Genomic DNA, 19,700 nt, shown 5'->3' with positions numbered 1-19,700 from the left:
AGAAGATCTGTAAAGAAAGTGGACCAAAATCCCTCATGAGATGTGTGCAAACCAGGTCATTAAATACAAGAGACGTCTTATCTCTGTGCTTTCCAAGAAGGGTTTCTCCATCAAATACTTATTCTACTCACTGAACTGCAACTCCATTTATAATATTTTTATCATGTGTTTTTTCTGGATTTTTGGTTGATATTCGGTCTCTATCATTTAAAATACACCTGTGATAAAAATTATCGACCCTTCATTTCTTAAGTGGGCAAACTTACAAAATCTTCAGGGGATCAAATAATTATTTTCCCCTCTGTATGTGTTGAATATATATATATATATATATATATATATATATACAGTATATATATATATATATATATATATATATATATATATATACATATATATAAAGATATATATATATACAGTGGGGATCGAAAGTTTGGGCACCCCAGGTAAAAAATTGTATTAATGTGCATAAAGAAGCCAAGGAAAGATGGAAAAATCTCAAAAAGGCATAAAATTACAGATTAGACATTCTTATAATATGTCAACAAAAGTTAGATTTTATTTCCATCATTGACACTTTCAAAATTACAGAAACAAAAAAATGGCGTCTGTAAAAGTTTGGGCAACCTGCAGAATTTATAGCATGCACTGCCCCCTTTGCAAGGCTGAGACCTGCCAGTGTCATGGATTGTTCTCAATCATCGTCTGGAAAGACCAGGTGATGTCAATCTCAAAGGTTTTAAATGCCCAGACTCATCTGACCTTGCCCCAACAATCAGCACCATGGGATCTTCTAAGCAGTTGTCTAGAAAACTGAAACTGAAAATAGTTGACGCTCACAAGGCTGGAGAAGGCTATAAGAAGATAGCAAAGCATTTTCAGATGTCAATATCCTCTGTTCGGAATGTAATTAAGAAATGGCAGTCATCAGGAACAGTGGAAGTTAAAGCAAGATCTGGAAGACCAAGAAAAATATCAGACAGAACAGCTTGCAGGATTGTGAGAAAAACAATTCAAAACCCACGTTTGACTGCCTGATCCCTCCAGAAAGATCTGGCAGACACTGGAGTTGTGGTACACTATTCCACTATAAAGAGATACTTGTACAAATATGGTCTTCATGGAAGAGTCATCAGAAGAAAACCTCTTCTATGTCCTCACCACAAAAATCAGCGTTTGAACTTTGCAAATGAACATATAGACAAGCCTGATGCATTTTGGAAACCAGTTCTGTGGACCAATGAGGTTAAAATTGAACTTTTTGGCCGGAATGAGCAAAGGTACGTTTGGAGAAGAAGGGGCACCGAATTTTATGAAAAGAACCTCTGTCCAACTGTTAAGCATGGGGGTGGATCAATCATGCTTTGGGGTTGTATTGCAGCCAGTGGCACAGGGAACATCTCACGAGTAGAAGGAAAAATGGATTCAATAAATTTCAGCAAATTTTGGATGGTAACTTGATGCCATCTGTGTAAAAGCTGAAGTTAAAGAGAGGATGGCTTCTACAAATGGATAATGTTCCTAAACACACCTCGAAATCCACGGAGGATTACATCAAGAGGCGTAAACTGAAGGTTTTTCCATGGCCTTCACAATCTCCTGACCTCAACATAATTGAAAATCTATGGATAGACCTTAAAAGAGCAGTGCGTGACAGACAGCCCAGAAATCTCAAAGAACTGGAAGACTTTTGAAAGGAAGAATGGGCAAAGATACCTCAACCAAGAATTGAAAGTCTCTTGGCTGGCTACAAAAAGCGTTTACAAGCTGTGAGATACTTGCCAAAGGGGGCAGTACAAGATATTAACTCTGCAGGGTGCCAAAACTTTTGCAGACGCCATTTTTTTGTTTTCTGTTATTTTGAAAGTGTAAATGATGGAAATAAAATCTAACTTTTATTGGCATATTATAAGAATGTCTAATCTGTAATTTGATGCCTTTTGGAGATTTTTCCATCTTTCCTTGGCTTCTTTATGCACATTAATACAAATTTTTACCTGGGGTGCCCAAACTTTCGATCCCCACTGTATATATACTCTGAAGCTTTAAATGAAGACAGACACAGTTTTTGTTTTATCCAGCTGTATTTACTCCATTCAATTTATAAAGTCTATGTGAAAGATATAACAAGTCAGAATTTTTTCTTAAAAACAGAATCACTGAGTTGGAAAAAGGATCACCCCTATGTGTCAGTATTTTGTTGAATAATGTTTTGCTTTATTTACAGCCTTTAGTCCTGATTCACACCAGTGTGGCTTTGAAATTGCGCTACTATAGCGTGATTGCAAAGCTGCACAATAATGTGATATGCTATGGCGATTTAATTGTGGCTTGTGACTTCATTTAACAGAAGTCTATGCAAGTTGCAATGAAATCTGTAAAAAGTAGTGCAGAAACCTTTTTCTTAAACGCTGCAACATAAGTAACGGCAATTATGAATGGTTTAATTGCCTGCAATGAAACCATGGAACTGTCAAATTACATAATGAGTCGCATCGGTGTGAACAGGGGCTTAGTCTATTGGGATATAACTCCTCTAACTTTACACATCTACACTTTGCAATATTTGCTCACGTTTCTTTGCAGAACTGCTCAAGTTCAGTTAAATTTGATGGTGACCATTTATGTTTAGATTTTCAATGGGGTTTAAGTCTGGGTTTTGACTAGGCCATGCAAGGACCTTCACCTTTTTTCTCCTTCAACCACTGTGTGGTCATTTTTCCTGTGTACTTTGGGGCATTATCATGTTGGAAGGTAAACCTTCTTTCCATTGACAACTTTCTGTCAGAGAGCGTCAGATTGTGCTCAAGAATTTGAGGGTATTTTGCCCCATCCATTGTTCCTTCTATCCTGACAAGTGCTCCAGTCCCTGCTGCAGAGAAACACCCCCATAACAGGATATTACCTTTTCCATGCTTTACTGTAGAAATGGTGTTATTCGGATAATAATTTATTTCTCCTCTCACCTTCCAGGATGGCAATACCTGAGAGAGATGAGAGACTCCACCCTACAGAAAACACAATAAGTTTACAGCTGCTTAAGAGGCCCCACCTTTTCCCTTGTCCCCTCAGTATTATTTTGTGTTTCTCCCACAGCAAAACGTTTGTATTTTTTCTTTAACCAAAAGACCTAGAGAGTCAGATGGTACCCCTGTGAGGCTAGTTTAGGATTGCTGGTGAGGGCCGCACTAACCTGCGCGCCTTGAGCTTCTTACAGTTTGCCTATTTTTGTTGTACAGACAGTTCAGCCACAGTGTGGTGGTCCCGCGATTTTGTACTCTGCTCAGCGGCTCGCATCTCCTCCGGTTTTCCCCTGCATACAGTGAGCTAAAAGCTGTGAAGGGCCGGCCGCACGATGTTAGCAGCAGCGAGGGGAGGACTCCAAACCTCGTTCTGAAACCCAAACTTCCCGAACGGGGAGGAGGCGGAGCACGCATATCGCAACCTGGAAGAGGGAATAAAGCGTGGAGGAAACGCTGGACCCGCTTAGCGGCGGGTGGCTGCAGGCAAAAGCAAGTCGGGGCCCTGTAAGTGACTTTCCTTACTTGGGGGTAATACCAGAGTCATGCTTTAGTACCTGATAGACCCATGCTCTCCCCTCCTGAGGGGGGGGGGGGCTGTGGCCAAATAAAAAGGGGGCAGGAAGAATGAAGGTTACTTGTTTTCCACTTCTCTAACAGAATCCCCAAGTGGAACCCAGGAGGCCTCTGATAAACCACCCCTTACATTCACTAGTACTAGCTCCTCTAAAAAATGTGGTAATTGTGGGAAAAGATTGTCCAAATCTCACACTAAACCATTCTGTTATAGGTGTATTAACAAGTTGACTGGTATGGAGGCCTCAGGGTTAATTAAGGATTTCCTTAAGTCTGTTCAGGAGGAAATGTTATCCACTATTTAGTCCTTTCGCACCTCTGTAGCTTCACCCCAGGTAGCAGACCCACAGAAGCTAACCCTAAGGAGGGCCCTTCTTCTCAGGAGAGTTTACTTTTCAAGACAGGGCCGAGTGTGTTTCTGCCTGTTTCACAGGAAATTCCCCCCACTCAAGCTAAAGAGGAGGAAGACTTAGGAGAAGCAGAGAGTAAAGCAAAATCTGAGCTCTGCTCTGGAGAAGAGGTTGATCTGTATCTAGATAGTGAGGCAGAGGAGACCAAGTTAAACAGACATATGTTTGGTCTGGATGACTTAGAGGAATTCTTTCAAGCTATCATTGACACTGAGGAGATCCCTGAACCTCCCAAGGAGACCTCAGCACAAGATAAGATGTATAGGGGGTTGGTTAAAAATCAGTCCAAAGTATTTCCTTTACACCAGTCCTTAAAGTATTTCAATCTTCAAGAGTGGAATGTTCTTGAAAGGAGTTTGGTCAGACCAAAAGTGTGGAAAAGAAGATTTGCCATTAAGGAGGAGGAGGTGGAAAAATTCCTAAACTGGAGACCTCCCTACCCCAGGTGACTAAAAGGCCTAACCTCTCCTTTGAGGATACAGGGAGCATCAAAAATGCCATGGACTATAAGTGAGAGTCCCTGTTAAAGAAAGCGTGGGATTCCAATTCATCCACTATGGCCCCAGCGTTGGCAGCAACCTGCAATGTCAAGAGTGCGGACATCTGGATAGAAAGACGTACTAAGCACCTTTCACAGGAAAATACGTCTCAAAAAGTTCTAGATTCCCTTTCGTTTATAGGGAAAGCTGTCACGTACCTGGCTGATGCTACAGTCGAGTCGGTCAAAAACTCAGCTAAAACTGGTCCCTTATTAATTCAACTAGGAGGGCCATTTGGGTTAATCATAGGAAGGTGATTTTACTTCAATAGCAAAACTGTGTGGTCTTCTTTTAAATGAGTGCTTGCTGTTTGGCCTAGGTCTGAATAAAGTGTTGTCCAGATCCTCTGAAGGAAGGATACTAATAGGAAGGGGAGTTTTGGTAGAGGTAGGCAATGAAGTAATTTGCACTTCCCCTCTCCAGGTTCAAGCACCAAAGATACTAAGTGACACCAGGGTAGCCTACTTTTATCTCCAGGCAATAGCTTTAATTTCTTATTTGGACGATCTACTGATCTTTGGCCCTTCAGCAATCCAGGTGAGATGAGACACCCTGAAGGGGATAACAGTCCTGCAGACACTGGGCTGGTTGGTCAGCACAGAAGAGTCATCCCTGGAGCCAGCTTCAGACTTATCTAGGCTACCGGATAGACTCATGGGTACAAAAACTCTTCCCTCCAAGGGAGAAGGTAGAGGAAGTAGTCTCATCAGTAAAACCGCTGATAGGAGCCCCCTCGTACTCCAGGAGAGAGATCCTGAGAGTTCTGGGGCTCATGTCATGTAGCTCATGTAGTGGTGCCCAGCAGTTGTTTGGGCACCACTACACTCAAGAGACCTTCAATCCTTTCACCTTTCCTCCTGGGACAAAAAAGTAGTGTCCCAGTACGAACGTTTAAGTTTAATCCTCACCCCTCAGGTAAAGTCTTCCTTAAAATGGTGGTCACTACCAAGCAATCCGGAGAAGGGCAGGCCCTGGGGTCAGTGGATCTTCTGAAAGTCACCACAGATGCAAGCACCTGGGGATGGGGGGCCCACCTTACAGTAAACCAAAGCCCAGGGCACGTGGAACAATGAAGTAGCCCAGGTTTCTTCCAATTTCAGAGAGCTCAGAGTGGTGGGCGAAGCTCTAAAGACCTTCAAGAGTTCCATTACAGGCAAAGAGATTCAGGTCTGTTCCGACATCGCTATAGCGGTAGCCTACCTGAATCACCAAGGAGGTACCAGGTCCAGACCCCTCCTAGACCTAGCCAGGGGAATTCTAGGCTGGGCCGAAGGAAGGGTGGTCTTGTTGTCGGCAATCCAAATAAAAGGGGAAACCAATTGGGAAGCAGACATCCTCAATTTGGCTGCCCAGAAATAGATCTATTTGCCAGCTTCAAGAATAGGAAGGCAAGGAGGTTCTTCCCCCTCTCACGGGAAAGAGAGTCAGAGGGCCTGGATGCTCTAATCCAGATATGGCAGTTTGAGTTGGCTTATGCCTTTCCCCCTCTAACTCTAATCCCTCAAGTCATACAGAAACGCAGTCATTCCTCGGGCCTCCGCCTCCTCCTGATTGCGCCATGTTGGGCGTGGTTTGCAACCTTGAAGGTGCTATCAGTGGCACCTCCTTGGAAGCTTCCAAACCTACCAGACCTACTCGCTCAGGGTCCAGTGTTGCATCCCAGGCCGAAGTTCTTCCAGCTGACGACTTGGTTAGTGAACGCCAGATTCTTAGGATAAAAGGCTGCTCAGAATGAGTGATAGACACACTCCTCCTGAGCAGGAAACCAGTAATGAGGAAGCTATACTCTAAGGTTTGGAAAACATTTTGTACTTGGTGTAAGTAGAAGCAAATTTCTTAGACCTCCTGTCCCCGTAATCCTAGATTTCCTACAAGATGGGGTAGAGAAGGGTGCGGCGACCAACACTCTTCAGGTACAAATAGCAGCTCTCTCAGTTTTTCTTGATGCGAAACTAGCAAAGGAACCTTTAGTTAAAAGATTTCTGATAGCCAGGGATAGAGCTACCCCGGTCACAAGAGTTAGGTTCCCGCCTTGGGACCTGACTAGGGTACTAGAAGCATTATCTAGAAACCCTTTTGAACCTATTGAAGAGGTTCCCTTTAAGTTTTTGACCCTAAAGTTAGCCTTCCTGTCAGCTATCACAACAGCTAGAAGGGTAGGGGACTTACAAGGTCTTTCCATTAAGGAACCGTTTCTGTTGATCCTCCCAGATAGGATTATCCTCAGGTCAGAGCCTTTATATCTGCCCAAAGTAGCATCATCCTTTCCTAGGTCACAAGAAATAACCTTACCATCCTTTTGTGACAACCCTAAAAAAGAGGGGGAAAATAAATGTTATTGTTTAGATGTAAGGAGATGCCTCCTTAATTATTTACAGAGGTCTAATCATCTTTTGATATTCTACTCTGGACCAAGGAAGGGAATTCAAGCATCTAAGTCTTCAGTATCTAGGTGGATCAGACAGGCCATTACCATGTCATACGAGAGTTCAGGTATTCCTGCACCAGCAAAGGCTGAGAGCACACCCAACAGCTACAGGCGGTGGTCTTACCCTAAGGCAGGCCTGCGGTTACTTTATTATCCTCTCAGGTGTTGCTGTCCTGGAAGGTAAGAGGAGAAAACCAACGGTTAGACTTACCGGTAACTGTGTTTCTACGAACCTTCCAAAATGGCAGGTCTACTTCCCGCCCAGTTAAAGGGGGAGGAAGGAATGTAAACAATAGATGGTGAGTACCTAAGTGAGTTTATACCCCTTGTGGATCAGTTGGGAGAATTACTTTTTTACAACTGAGGGACAAGGGGAAGGGTGGGGCCTTTTAAGCAGCTGTAAACTGATTGCGTTTCCTGTAGGGTGGAGCCTCCTATTTCTCTCAGGTGTTGCCGTCCTGGAAGGTCCGTAGAAACACTGTTACCGGTAAGTCTAACTGTTGGCTTTTAGTTTCATCTGACCATAACACCTTTTTCCATGTGGTCTCAGAGTCTTCGAGGTGCGTTTTGGCAAAGCTCATACAAGCCACATTTGTGGAAAATTTGTAATATTGTTGTCAGATGCACACAACGACCACTCTTTGACATACATTCCTGCAACTGCTTCAGAGTTGCTGTAGGCCTCATCCATTTTGGAGCAACTTTCTGATCCAGGGAGGGTCTGTGTTGTACCGAATACCTTCCATTTCTTAATAACAGACATCACTGCGCTTTTAGGCATTGATAAAGCCTTTACAATATTTTTGTATCCATCTCCTGACTTGTGCCTGTCTACAACTTTATCCCAGAGATCTTTGGCAGTGCCTTGCCACCCATATTTGATTGTTTGGGTGGATGTGGAGGTAAGTGGCGCTGTCAGAAATAAGAAATAGGGAATATAAATATATCGGTGGGTCACTTTATAATGGATATTAAATAGGGGTATGTGTGTTAAAATGTTAAATCCTCATAAATAAAGTGTGATATACAGTGAATAAATATAAAAAATATAAAATGGTTTCCCGTGAATAAATAGTGGGAGATAAAAGTGTATGTGTATAAGAAAATATTTCAATATAAGTGTCACAAATTAAATAAATAAATTCTATATATGACAATCAAATGTTTGAATGAAACTGAGCCACTTGTAAAACACACTTGTAAAATCAATAAATAAAAGTGATACGTTATTGCATAAATTAGGTAACAAAATAAAAATTGGTGCTCTGTTCAAGTGCATAAAGTGCAAGTGATGAAAAGACTATATAGCAATATTTAAATTAGGTAAATAGAAAAAAACTGTGAAACGTATAAATATCAAATCATGAACAGTGTCCAAAAAAGGTACATTAAATGTCCATAATGGTATATGGTGCCACAAATGCACAATCAGGTGTGGATAGATCCCAAAAAAAGAGGGGTAAGAGATTATCAGGAAAAAGTGAATTCCAAAAATTCGGTAATGGTGGGGGTGCTCAATATGGGAATAAGTGCTCCCCTCCTATTGGTCCCGCACTCACCAGATGGTGGTACCCCTACAGGGGTAGACAGCGTTTGGGGTGACTCTCAGGGGCCCCTCCGAAGGCTGGCTAGGTATCCACTTGGTCCCGACCTCCTTTCATATGCTCTTCTCCAGGGTAGTTAATGTATGGTTAATCCTCATAAGCACTCCGATATGTAGGGGAGATATCCGGATGAGAGGAAGAAAAGGCTCCAATAGTGAAGTATTGTAATAAAATGGTGCTTTATTAAATCATTTAATACACAATACTCACATTTAATACAAGAAAACCGTGCATATATGTCCTAGGGACCGCAACACCCTTGTGTAGCGGTTATTTCCGGGATGCGGTGCGTTCCACCGGCCGGATCTGCGTCTCAGTCAACAGGAAGCGGAACTGACGTGACCACGCTCTACGCGTTTCATCATCAATGACGTCATCAGGAGCAGCGCATATGAAAGGAGGTCGGGACCAAGTGGATACCTAGCCAGCCTTCGGAGGGACCCCTGAGAGTCACCCCAAACGCTGTCTACCCCTGTAGGGGTACCACCATCTGGTGAGTGCGGGACCAATAGGAGGGGAGCACTTATTCCCATATTGAGCACCCCCACCATTACCGAATTTTTGGAATCCACTTTTTCCTGATAATCTCTTCCCCCTCTTTTTTTGGGATCTATCCACACCTGATTGTGCATTTGTGGCACCATATACCATTATGGACATTTAATGTACCTTTTTTGGACACTGTTCATGATTTGATATTTATATGTTTCACAGTTTTTTTCTATTTACCTAATTTAAATATTGCTATATCAGAAATTAAACAAAAAAAAAAATATTGCTATATAGTCTTTTCATCACTTGCACTTTATGCACTTGAACAGAGCACCAATTTTTATTTTGTTACCTAATTTATGCAATAACGTATCACTTTTATTTATTGATTATACAAGTGTGTTTTACAAGTGGCTCAGTTTCAAACATTTGATTGTCATATATAGAATTTATTTATTTAGTTTGTGACACTTATATTGAAATATTTTCTTATACACATACACTTTTATCTCCCACTATTTATTCACGGGAAACCATTTTATATTTTTTATATTTATTCACTGTATATCACACTTTATTTATGAGGATTTAACATTTTAACACACATACCCCTATTTAATATCCATTATAAAGTGACCCACCGATATATTTATATTCCCTATTTCTTATTTCTGACAGCGCCACTTACCTCCACATCCACCCATACTTGTTAGATATAGCTTGCTATATTTTGAGGTAGGCTGCAGTCATCTATACAATTTTCCCATTAGCGCGGAAAACATTTACCACCCATATTTGATTGTTTGCTTCAGCTGCACTACCAGGGACTGGAATGCTCCAGGAAAGCTCTTTTCATGCTGAGTTAATCAAAATGATCACAAATGATCACAGTTGAAAGTCAGATGGCTTTGTGTGTCATCGCGAAAGTGATTAGTAGGAATGGGCTCAGGCATGTTCAGGATCCTACCTGCCCGATACCGCCAGGAAGCCGACTTCACACAGCTAATCACAGGCAGTGGGACATTTCCCCGGTCCGCAGCTGCACAGATCTGGAAATAATTCACTGCCTGTGATTAGCCGTGTGCAGTGCCGGCTTCCTGGCGGAACTGGGCAGGTGGGATCCGGAACATGCCCAAGCCCATCTCTAGTGATTAGCTACACCTGATTGAGTTTACAAGTCGCTTTTGGGAAGGGGGTGATCCTTTTTTCAACTAATAGATTCTGTTTTTGAAAAAAACATTTCTGACATGTTGGTGTCATATCTTTCACTTGGATGTTATAAGTTTCACTGAGTAAATACAGTTGTATAAAATAAAAACAGTGTCTGTCTTCATTCCTGGTTGGAAAGCAATACAATTTAAATATTTTAAGGGGGTGATTCTTTTCTATACCCACTGTGTATACTGTTTATATACAACACACTATAGTATATGATGAGATACACCCAAAATTATTAAAAGAGCTTAGTGGTGAGCTGGCAAAACCATTAACAGATTTATTTAACCAATCATTAGTAACAGGAGTCGTCCCGGAAGATTGGAAATTGGCAAATGTCGTGCCCATTCACAAGAAAGGTAGTAGGGAGGAATCGAGCAACTATAGACCTGTGAGTCTGACATCAATAGTAGGCAAATTAATGGAAACCCTATTAAAGGATAGGATTGTGGAACATCTTAAATCCCATGGATTGCAAGATGAAAAACAACATGGGTTTACTTCAGGGAGATCATGTCAAACAAATCTTATAGATTTTTTTGACTGGGTGACTAAAATAATAGACGGTGGAGGTGCAGTAGACATTGCATATCTAGATTTTAGTAAGGCTTTTGACACTGTCCCACATAGAAGACTTATCAATAAACTGCAGTCATTGAGCATGGACTCCCATATTGTTGAGTGGATTAGGCAGTGGCTGAGTGACAGACAACAGAGGGTTGTAGTCAATGGAGAACATTCAGAACAAGGTCATGTTACCAGTGGGGTACCTCAGGGATCTGTACTGGGACCAATTTTGTTTAATATCTTCATAAGTGATATTGCAAAAGGCCTCGATGGTAAGGTTTGTCTTTTTGCTGATGACACAAAGATATGTAACAGGGTTGATGTTCCTGGAGGGAAACGCCAAATGGAAAAGGATTTAGGAAAACTAGAAGAATGGTCAGAACTCTGGCAACTGAAATTTAATGTGGATAAGTGCAAGATAATGCACCTGGGACGTAAAAACCCAAGGGCAGAATATAGAATATTTGACACAGTCCTGACCTCAGTATCTGAGGAAAGGGATTTAGGAGTAATTATTTCAGAAGACTTAAAGGTGGGAAGACAATGTAATAGAGCAGCACGAAATGCCAGCAGAATGCTTGGATGTATAGGGAGAGGTATAAGCAGTAGAAAGAGAGAAGTGCTTATGCCGCTGTACAGAACACTGGTGAGACCTCACTTGGAGTATTGTGCGCAGTACTGGAGGCCATATCTCCAGAAGGATATAGATACTCTAGAGAGAGTTCAGAGAAGAGCTACTAAACTAGTACATGGATTGCAGGAAAAAACTTACCAGGAAAGGTTAAAGGACCTTAACATGTATAGCTTGGAAGAAAGAAGAGACAGAGGGGATATGATAGAAACTTTTAAATACATAAAGGGAATCAACTCGGTAAAGGAGGAGAGCATATTTAAAAGAAGAAAAACTACCACAAGAGGACACAGTTTTAAATTAGAGGGGCAAAGGTTTAAAAGTAATATGAGGAAGTATTACTTTACTGAGAGAGTAGTGGATGCATGGAATAACCTTCCTGCAGAAGTGGTAGCTGCAAATACAGTGAAGGAGTTTAAGCATGCATGGGATAGGCATAAGGCTATCCTTCATATAAGATAGGGCCAGGGACTATTCATAGGATTCAGATTCAGATATATTGGGCAGACTAGATGGGCCAAATGGTTCTTATCTGCCGACACATTCTATGTTTCTATGTTTCTATATTGTCAAAAGTATTAGGATAGGTGCCTTTACACGCACATGAACTTTAATGGCATCACCCTGTGCAGCTGTAAGAGCTTCAACTCTTCTGGGAAGGCTGTCCACAAGGTTTAGGAGTGTCTATGGGAATGTTTGACCATTCTTCCAGAAGCGCATTTGTGAGGCCAGGCACTGATGTTAGACAAAAAGGCCTGGCTCACAGTCTCCGCTCTAATTCATCCAAAAGGTGTTCTTTTGGGTTGAGGTCAGGCCAGTCAAGTTTCTCCAACCCAAACTCGCCCATCCAGGCAGTCCGTTCTTCCAGCACAGCCAGAAAACTGACCACGCTGGGAAGTATGTGCAAGGAAAGCAGGGGGGTAAGGGGACTACAAAGCGAATAGGATACTTTTTAACGCAATTACAGTACATGGTAAAACAGGAACATATCAGGAATATGACATTTCGGTGTACCATATTCTTTAAGTGATACGATTTTAAAGGGCTTCCTCTGCTCTTCTTTCATGACTTAGTTGTCCTTCATAGGTGGACCGACTCATAAAATCTGGAGCCAATATATTGAAGCCGATCCTTATAGGAGAAGGAAAGAGGACTGCACTTGGTACAGCTACAGACTATGCCTACTACAAGTACTTCCAGGTAAAGTATATCTGAATATCTAAAGTGGTGATCATACTGCAGGATGAGAAAACATATCAACTGTGTACAGACAGTAAAGTAAGGTATACTACATGATAGTATTTATGCCTGAATATAAACTTGTTGCTATTGAGTAGTGTATATTATAAAATATCAGTTGTATATTACAGGATAAGAAGATAGCGCACACACCATACCATGCGTTGTCCCCAGAGGAAAGGGACATTTTTAATGCACGAAAACAACTCTTGGAGCACTTGGGAGAACTTACTCGAGAGGCTGTTAAAGCAAAAGAAAAAGAATGGGCAAATAATGGTATAATCCGTAAGTACATAACTGTGTGCAAATCAATTCTTGAATTCTTGCGCTTTCAGAGACAGTCCCAGGTTCTGAAGATTTCTTACTGAAAATGCTTGTCCTGGTATTATTTCTAAATGAAGATTATTTTTACTCTAACAGAACTATCTAGTGGATAGAATTGCCTCTAAGATAACAGGTCCATTTCAGCTTTTGTCCAATTTGCAATATAGTGCAACTGATATGCAGTTCCTGAAATTGTCCTAAGCTCTACAATAAATAGATGTTGATGTTGTCTTTTCTACACGGTCTCCAGTAGAGGATGGCCTTGATTTCCACTGGCTGAGTCCCATTGATTCTGGCAAACCATCTTTGGAATTGTGTGGGAGTGGCAGTGGGGTTTTCGAGTTGTCCTTTGTCTTACATTTGGTAATTTAATATTGTAATGTCTAGTTGCCTGGTGATGTTTCAGTTACAGTGTTCTGTGTGAATGTAACGTATATTAATATTATGTTATAGTTGATTCCATTCAGTTTCTGGCCCAGAGACAGTTGTCACGGGGACAGCAATTAAGACAAAATGGTGACCCAGGCAGCAAGAAAACCTGAGGTTTCTCCCGTGTATCAAAACGAATCAACACAGTTTTGGCTGGAGATATACAAGTGCATCTAAAAAAATTAGTATATCATCAAAAAGTTAATTTATTTTATTAATTCAAAAAGTTAAACTCCTATATTATATATAGATTTATTACACACAGGGTGATATATTTCAAGCATTTCTGCAGCGTGACATGGAGGCCATCAGCCTGTGGCACTGCTGAGGTGCTATGGAATCCCAGGTTGCTTTGATAGCTGCCTTCAGCTCTTCCGCATTGCTGGGTCTGGTTTCTCTCATCTTCCTCTTGACAATACCCCACAGATTCTCTATGGGGTTTAGGTCAGGCGAGTTTGCTGGCCAATAAAGCACAGTGATACCATGATCATTAAACCAGGTATTGGTACTATTGGCAGTGTGGGCAGGTGCCATGTCTTGCTGGAAAATTAAATCATCATCTCCATAAAGCTGGTGAGCAGAGGGAAGCATGAAGTGCTCTAGAATTTCCAGGTAGAGGGCTGCGCTGACTTGATAAAACAGAGTGGACTAACACCAGCAGATGACATGGCTCCCCAAATCATCAGTGACTGTGAAAACTTCACACTGGACCTCATGCAACTTGGATTCTGTACCTCTCCACTCTTTCTCCAGACTCTGGGACCTTGATTTCCAAATTAAATGCACATTTACTTCCGAAAAGAGGACTTTGGACCACTGAGCAACAGTCCAGTCCTTTTTCTCCTTAGCCCAGGTAAGATTCTTCTGATGCTGTCTCTGGTTTGGGAGTGGCTTGACACAAGGAATGCAACAGTTGTAGTCCATGTCCTGGATAGTCTGCGTGTGGTGGCTCTTGAAGCACTGACACCAGCCGTAGTCCACTCCTTGTGCATCTCCCCCAAATTCTTGAATGGCCTTTGCTTCACAATCCTCTCAAGGCTGCGGTTAGCCCTGTTGCTTGTGCATCTTTTTCTACCACACTTTTTTCTTCCACTCAACTGTTCATTGGATACAGCACTCTGTGAACAGCCAGCTTTTTTTTAGCAGGGTGTCAGTGACTGTTTTCTGGACAACTGTCAAGTCAGCAGTCTTCCCCATGATTGTGTAACCTACTGAATCAGACTGAGAGACCATTAAGATTCAGGAAACCTTTACATTTTTTGGAGTTAATTAGCTGATTACAGCGTCACACTAAAATATTAAACCTTTTCCCAATATTTAAATTGTCTGAGATACTGCATTTTGGGTTTTCACTAGCTGTAAGCCATATTCATCAAAATTAAAAGAAAGAAATGCTTGAAATATATCACCCTGTGTGTGAGGCATCTATATAAAATATGTGTTTCACTTTTTGAATTGAATTACTGAAATAAATTAACTTTTTAATATAATTCTTATTTTTTTGAGATGCACCTGTATTTTTGGTTGTGTAGTGTTGCTTGTGTGTTAAAGTTTAGCTAAAGTAAACACTTTTTTTTCTTTAGTTTTGAATAGAGTGGAGAGGGTTTAGAACACTTGTTTGTTTTTATCGCTGTCTGTGCCCCCGTTAAAGAGATTCACCCTCTCTATTTGTCCTGTTTACTGTTATCATTGAAAGTAAAAGTAAAAGACAATCCCAAATTTTGGGTTGTCCCCAGAAAAGCAGTAATAGAAATCTTACAACAGGGACACTAGTTCTGGTGACCTGGGGGGCCCCAAGGGATTCCCCTAATTTGCAGGGATTTCCTCTCACTTCCTATTTGGCTATGGGACAGGAAGTGAATGGAAATCTCTGCAATGGGGCACAGATGGGGAAAAAAAAATCTGATAGGGGTTATAACCCTCCCTTGCACTATCCAAAATGAAAAAAAAAAAAGGTTTTGCCTATAGTTCTACTTTAAGTGTAACTGAACTGTGTTATGGTTATATTTAGTGGTCAGCCTGCATTGGCTGTGTACTTTTTTATGTCTTTATAGATTGTAATGGTTGTGTTGATATAATGTGCAGTGAACAAGTCTTGTTGGAGGTGATAATGGTATTGTGTATAATGATGACATTTATTGCAGGTAGCTCTAGTACACACAGAGATCCAGAAAGAAAAGTGAACACACATGAAGCATTAGGACAAGGGCACATGTATGCACCCAAGTGAGTAATCAGTTTTTCTGTTATTTTTCATGAGTATACTTTTAATTCCGAGGTTTTGACAGTTTTTTTTTATATTTATTTATTTATTTAGAAAATCATTTTTCAAACACTGTTATCAGTGTGGCCGTTCTGTTGGAGTCAAGCTGACCCCATGTTTGCGCTGTTACTCGGTCTACACATGCAGCAAACAATGCAAGCACAAATCATGGACGGAACTGCATAAAGATGAATGTCTCCAGCTTTCAGGTAAACAGCCAATGTCAGTGTGCTAAAAAAACAAAACAGTTTGGATTATGAACTTTGCTTCATTTCTAGGCATATTCCCCATTTTAGGACAAAAGTGCAGATGTGACCCATTTCACTCCCTGATTCTCTACTCCTAACTGCTGAAAACCGACCGTAGGGGGTGCTTCAAGTTCATGGCTGTATTGATCTCAATTCAGTTCAGAGGACCCCTTGGAGGGCTGTTTGCTACTGTTACTAGAATATGTTTTCCTGAAATGAATGACAGTCTTTTTGGGGGGTAGGGATGTTTAAGTAATTCTAGTTTCCCATTGATATTTAGTATATTAGAAGCAATGGATCAATGGGGATACTATAAAAGAAAATTATTGGATTTGCATATAGTTTAAAGTGGAATGAAGGCTATACACCTAACTAGCCTTAAAACTGTCTCCTCTGCCCTCCCAACACCTTTGCTAACTAACCTGTGGGAGAAAGGTGTATATACAGTCAGGTCCATAAAAATTGGGACATTGACACAATTCTAATCTTTTTGGCTCTATACACCACCACAATGGATTTGAAATGAAACAAACAAGATGTGCTTTAACTGCAGACTTTCAGCATTATTTGAGGGTATTTACATCCAAATCAGGTGAACGGTGTAGGAATTACAACAGTTTGTATATGTGCCCCCCTCTTTTTAAGGGACCAAAAGTAATGGGACAGATTAACAAACATAAATCAAACTTTCACGTTTTAATACTCGGTTGCAAAGAGAAGTCTTCTCTTGATTGTTGACTTTGACACACATACACCTACCTCCTGGAGAGTGTTCTTGATCTGGCCAACTGTCGTGAAGGGTGTTTTCTTCACCAGGGAAAGAATTCTTTGGTCATCCACCACGGTTGTTTTCCGTGGTCGTCCGGGTCTTTTGGTATTGCTGAGCTCACCGGTGCGTTCCTTGTTTTTAAGGATGTTCTAAACAGTTGATTTGGCCACACATAATGTTTTGCTATCTCTCTGATGGGTTTGTTTTGTTTTTTTCAGCCTAATGATGGCTTGCTTCACTGATAGTGACAGCTCTTTGGATCTCATATTGAGAGTTGACAGCAACACATTCCAAATGCAAATAGCACACTTGAAATGAACTCTGGACCTTTTGTCTGCTCCTTGTAAATGGGATAATGAAGGAATAACACACACCTGGCCATGGAACAGCTGAGCAGCCAATTGTCCCATTACTTTTGGTCCCTTAAAAAGTGGGAGGCACATATACAAACTGTTCCTACACCTTTCACCTGATTTGAATGTAAATACCCTCAAATTAAAGCTGAAAGTCTGCAGTTAAAGCACATCTTGTTTGTTTCATTTCAAATCCATTGCGGTAGAGCTAAAAAGATTTGAATTGTGTTGATGTCCCAATATTTATGGAGCTGACTGTACTTACCTATTTTCAGGCCGCTCAGTTCCAGTCACGTGATCTCCCTGTTGTAAGCCAGTGGGCAGAGGAGAGAGCTCTTAAGTAAAGCATGGAGCTGTGACTTCACCCATAGGCTTCAATTGCCCATCCCTGTTTGCAATTCCCTCTTCTCCCCAGCAGCCACCACTGGCTGACACAGGGGATCACGTAACCAGACTGGAGCAGCCTGACGATAGGCAAGTGTATAAATCTTTCATACACTTATACTTAGCATAGATGTTAAGAATGGGGAGGAGACAGGTTTAAGGCTGGTTCGGTGTATAGCCAGAATTTCACTTTAAAACTGTCAATTCCATTGGGTTTAGGGATTGATTTGAATAGTTCTTTGTAGCCTGTAAAGCACTGATATAAAATAATTAGTGCTATATAAATTTGTAAAAAGTCAATTTTGGTAGAGGACTTGATTGCAGTTTACTTGCATATGAAAAAGAACAAATATGTACATTTTACTGTGCTAAAACCAAGGATGATGTTCCTGTTAAAATCATGTTGCATTCCATATAAAAACACCACTTAAACACCACTGTAAATCTGAATATTGGTATAAAATGCAAAGCTGCTAAAAATGCTTAAATTCAACAAACTAACACTTTCACCTACGTTCCTTAAAATGGCAGGGCACCTTATAATGTAGTTCAGTAGCTGACATCCTGGTAAATGGTGTTTGTTCCTTTCTCTGCTTTATATCATGCTAATTGACAGCACAGCTTACACTTAGGGAAGCACTGAAAGCCTGCATAGCATCATGGGAGCTGATTTGTTTTATTGCTTCAGTAGAGGAGTGGTTGAGCACTGGAAAAATAAAAACTTGTGCTCATGGATTAAGGTTTTTAGAGGCTTCGCCATATACATTATGTTCACGTTACTGAAAGGGTTTTACAATGGTAATGAGATGATTATATGTCATCATTTCAGCCACCAGCATTGTTCTTTAGTAAACCTGTCATTAAAGTAACCCAAATTCCCATACTCTGTGCTAGGCACCCTTCAGTACCTTAACCTGAGTATTGCTGCCCTGATCCCCACTGCTAGGAAATAGTGACAATTGCCAGTAATAAAAGCCGAATTCATGCAATAGAAAACTAACTCCATTTCTCTTTATTTTTAAGGAAAGCTCAGCAGTAAGATGACTCCAGCCAGAGGTGATTGGAGCATTCCTACAAAGAGCCTGCATGCTGACAGGGAACCTTCGAGTCATGGCCCCAGGCCTCATACTGGTGGGCACAGTGTGGCTGCCACCACTGAGAATTATAGCTTTAATTAACAGAAATTAAGTGGATAGTAATATAACATCATTGCTTTACTTTCTTGTATAGAATTTTCTCTTGATTTCACCCCAATACAACATTCACTTTAAATCCACTAGAAATATTCCAAGTGTATGAAAACAAAAGGTGATACACTTGGTTGTCTTTAGAAAGCAGCTACATCCTGAGTAGAAAAGCTTGTTCCCGCCAGTGTGGTGTAGAGGTCCAACAAGCCCCCTGCCAAGTCAGAGATCGAACCATGTGCTTGGCTAATTGTAGAGCTACCAGCTCATATAAAACAGGGGGCATGCCAGACCTCTGTAGAGAGACCACTGCTTCCACACACAGAGAAAGGGTCCTACTGTGTGACTATTTTCAAAAATGTAAGTCATTGCACACCTCTTGTTTTGATACACTTGCTATATATTTAGACTGACAGTTCAAGGGGGCTTTAAAGTAAACCCGCCATGAGAGATATAGAGGCTGCCTTTCTTAATTTTCTGCTGAAAATTGTGGTGTAGTTACCTGGTTGTTATGCTGACCTCTGGCATCAGTGCCTTCTGAATCACTGCTCAGAATAAAGTATGCAGATTAGGATAAAAGTGATTAAATATAGAGGGTTACCATGACAGCCAAGCAAAAAGAATTATTAGAAGAGGCAGCCTGAAAATTGCTTTTATGTCAGGTTTCCTAATACATTGTTCTTGTTTTCTTTTTTTTCCTAACGTTTTTTTTATCAGTAATGTTATTAGTAAAATAGCTGAGAGCCTGATCTTATTTTGTGCATGTACAGTATATCTGCATGTCTGCTATGCGCTAAAGCTGCTATCCTGATTTATCGCTTCTCTGTGCAGCTTTGTCTCTTTAGAAGGGTGCTCTGGGTAATTTCTCCGCTCAATTTTTCCATATATTAAAAGTGTAAATATATCAGTGAATCCCCCCAATTAATAACTATTTTGTACTGGTTTTATTAATGATCTTGCCTACTTGGCATAATCCTTTATTTCCTCCAGGCAGTAGATTTTATTTTACAATTATATATTTTTTA

General features: G+C 40.9%; 1 protein-coding gene across 1 annotated transcript in view; it reads left to right on the top strand.

Annotated features, from left to right (window-relative positions):
* ANKMY1 (ankyrin repeat and MYND domain containing 1) overlaps positions 1 to 18,708 on the top strand; it is a 100,930-nt gene extending 82,222 nt beyond the window's left edge. Inside the window, exons 13-17 of the mRNA XM_082252200.1 lie at positions 12,569 to 12,682; positions 12,853 to 13,006; positions 15,619 to 15,700; positions 15,792 to 15,946; positions 18,515 to 18,708. Of these exons, the coding sequence (XP_082108326.1) occupies positions 12,569 to 12,682; positions 12,853 to 13,006; positions 15,619 to 15,700; positions 15,792 to 15,946; positions 18,515 to 18,669 (660 nt within the window). The 3' untranslated portion in view covers positions 18,670 to 18,708. The remainder of the gene's footprint in view (positions 1 to 12,568; positions 12,683 to 12,852; positions 13,007 to 15,618; positions 15,701 to 15,791; positions 15,947 to 18,514) is intronic.
* The last annotated feature ends 992 nt before the right edge of the window (positions 18,709 to 19,700 follow it).

This window comes from Pelophylax lessonae (genome assembly GCF_965119305.1).
Source record: "Pelophylax lessonae genome assembly, chromosome: 3".
Taxonomy (NCBI): domain Eukaryota; kingdom Metazoa; phylum Chordata; class Amphibia; order Anura; family Ranidae; genus Pelophylax; species Pelophylax lessonae.
The sequence above is the reverse complement of the archived record's forward strand: the minus strand, read 5'-3'. Positions and strand labels throughout refer to the sequence as shown.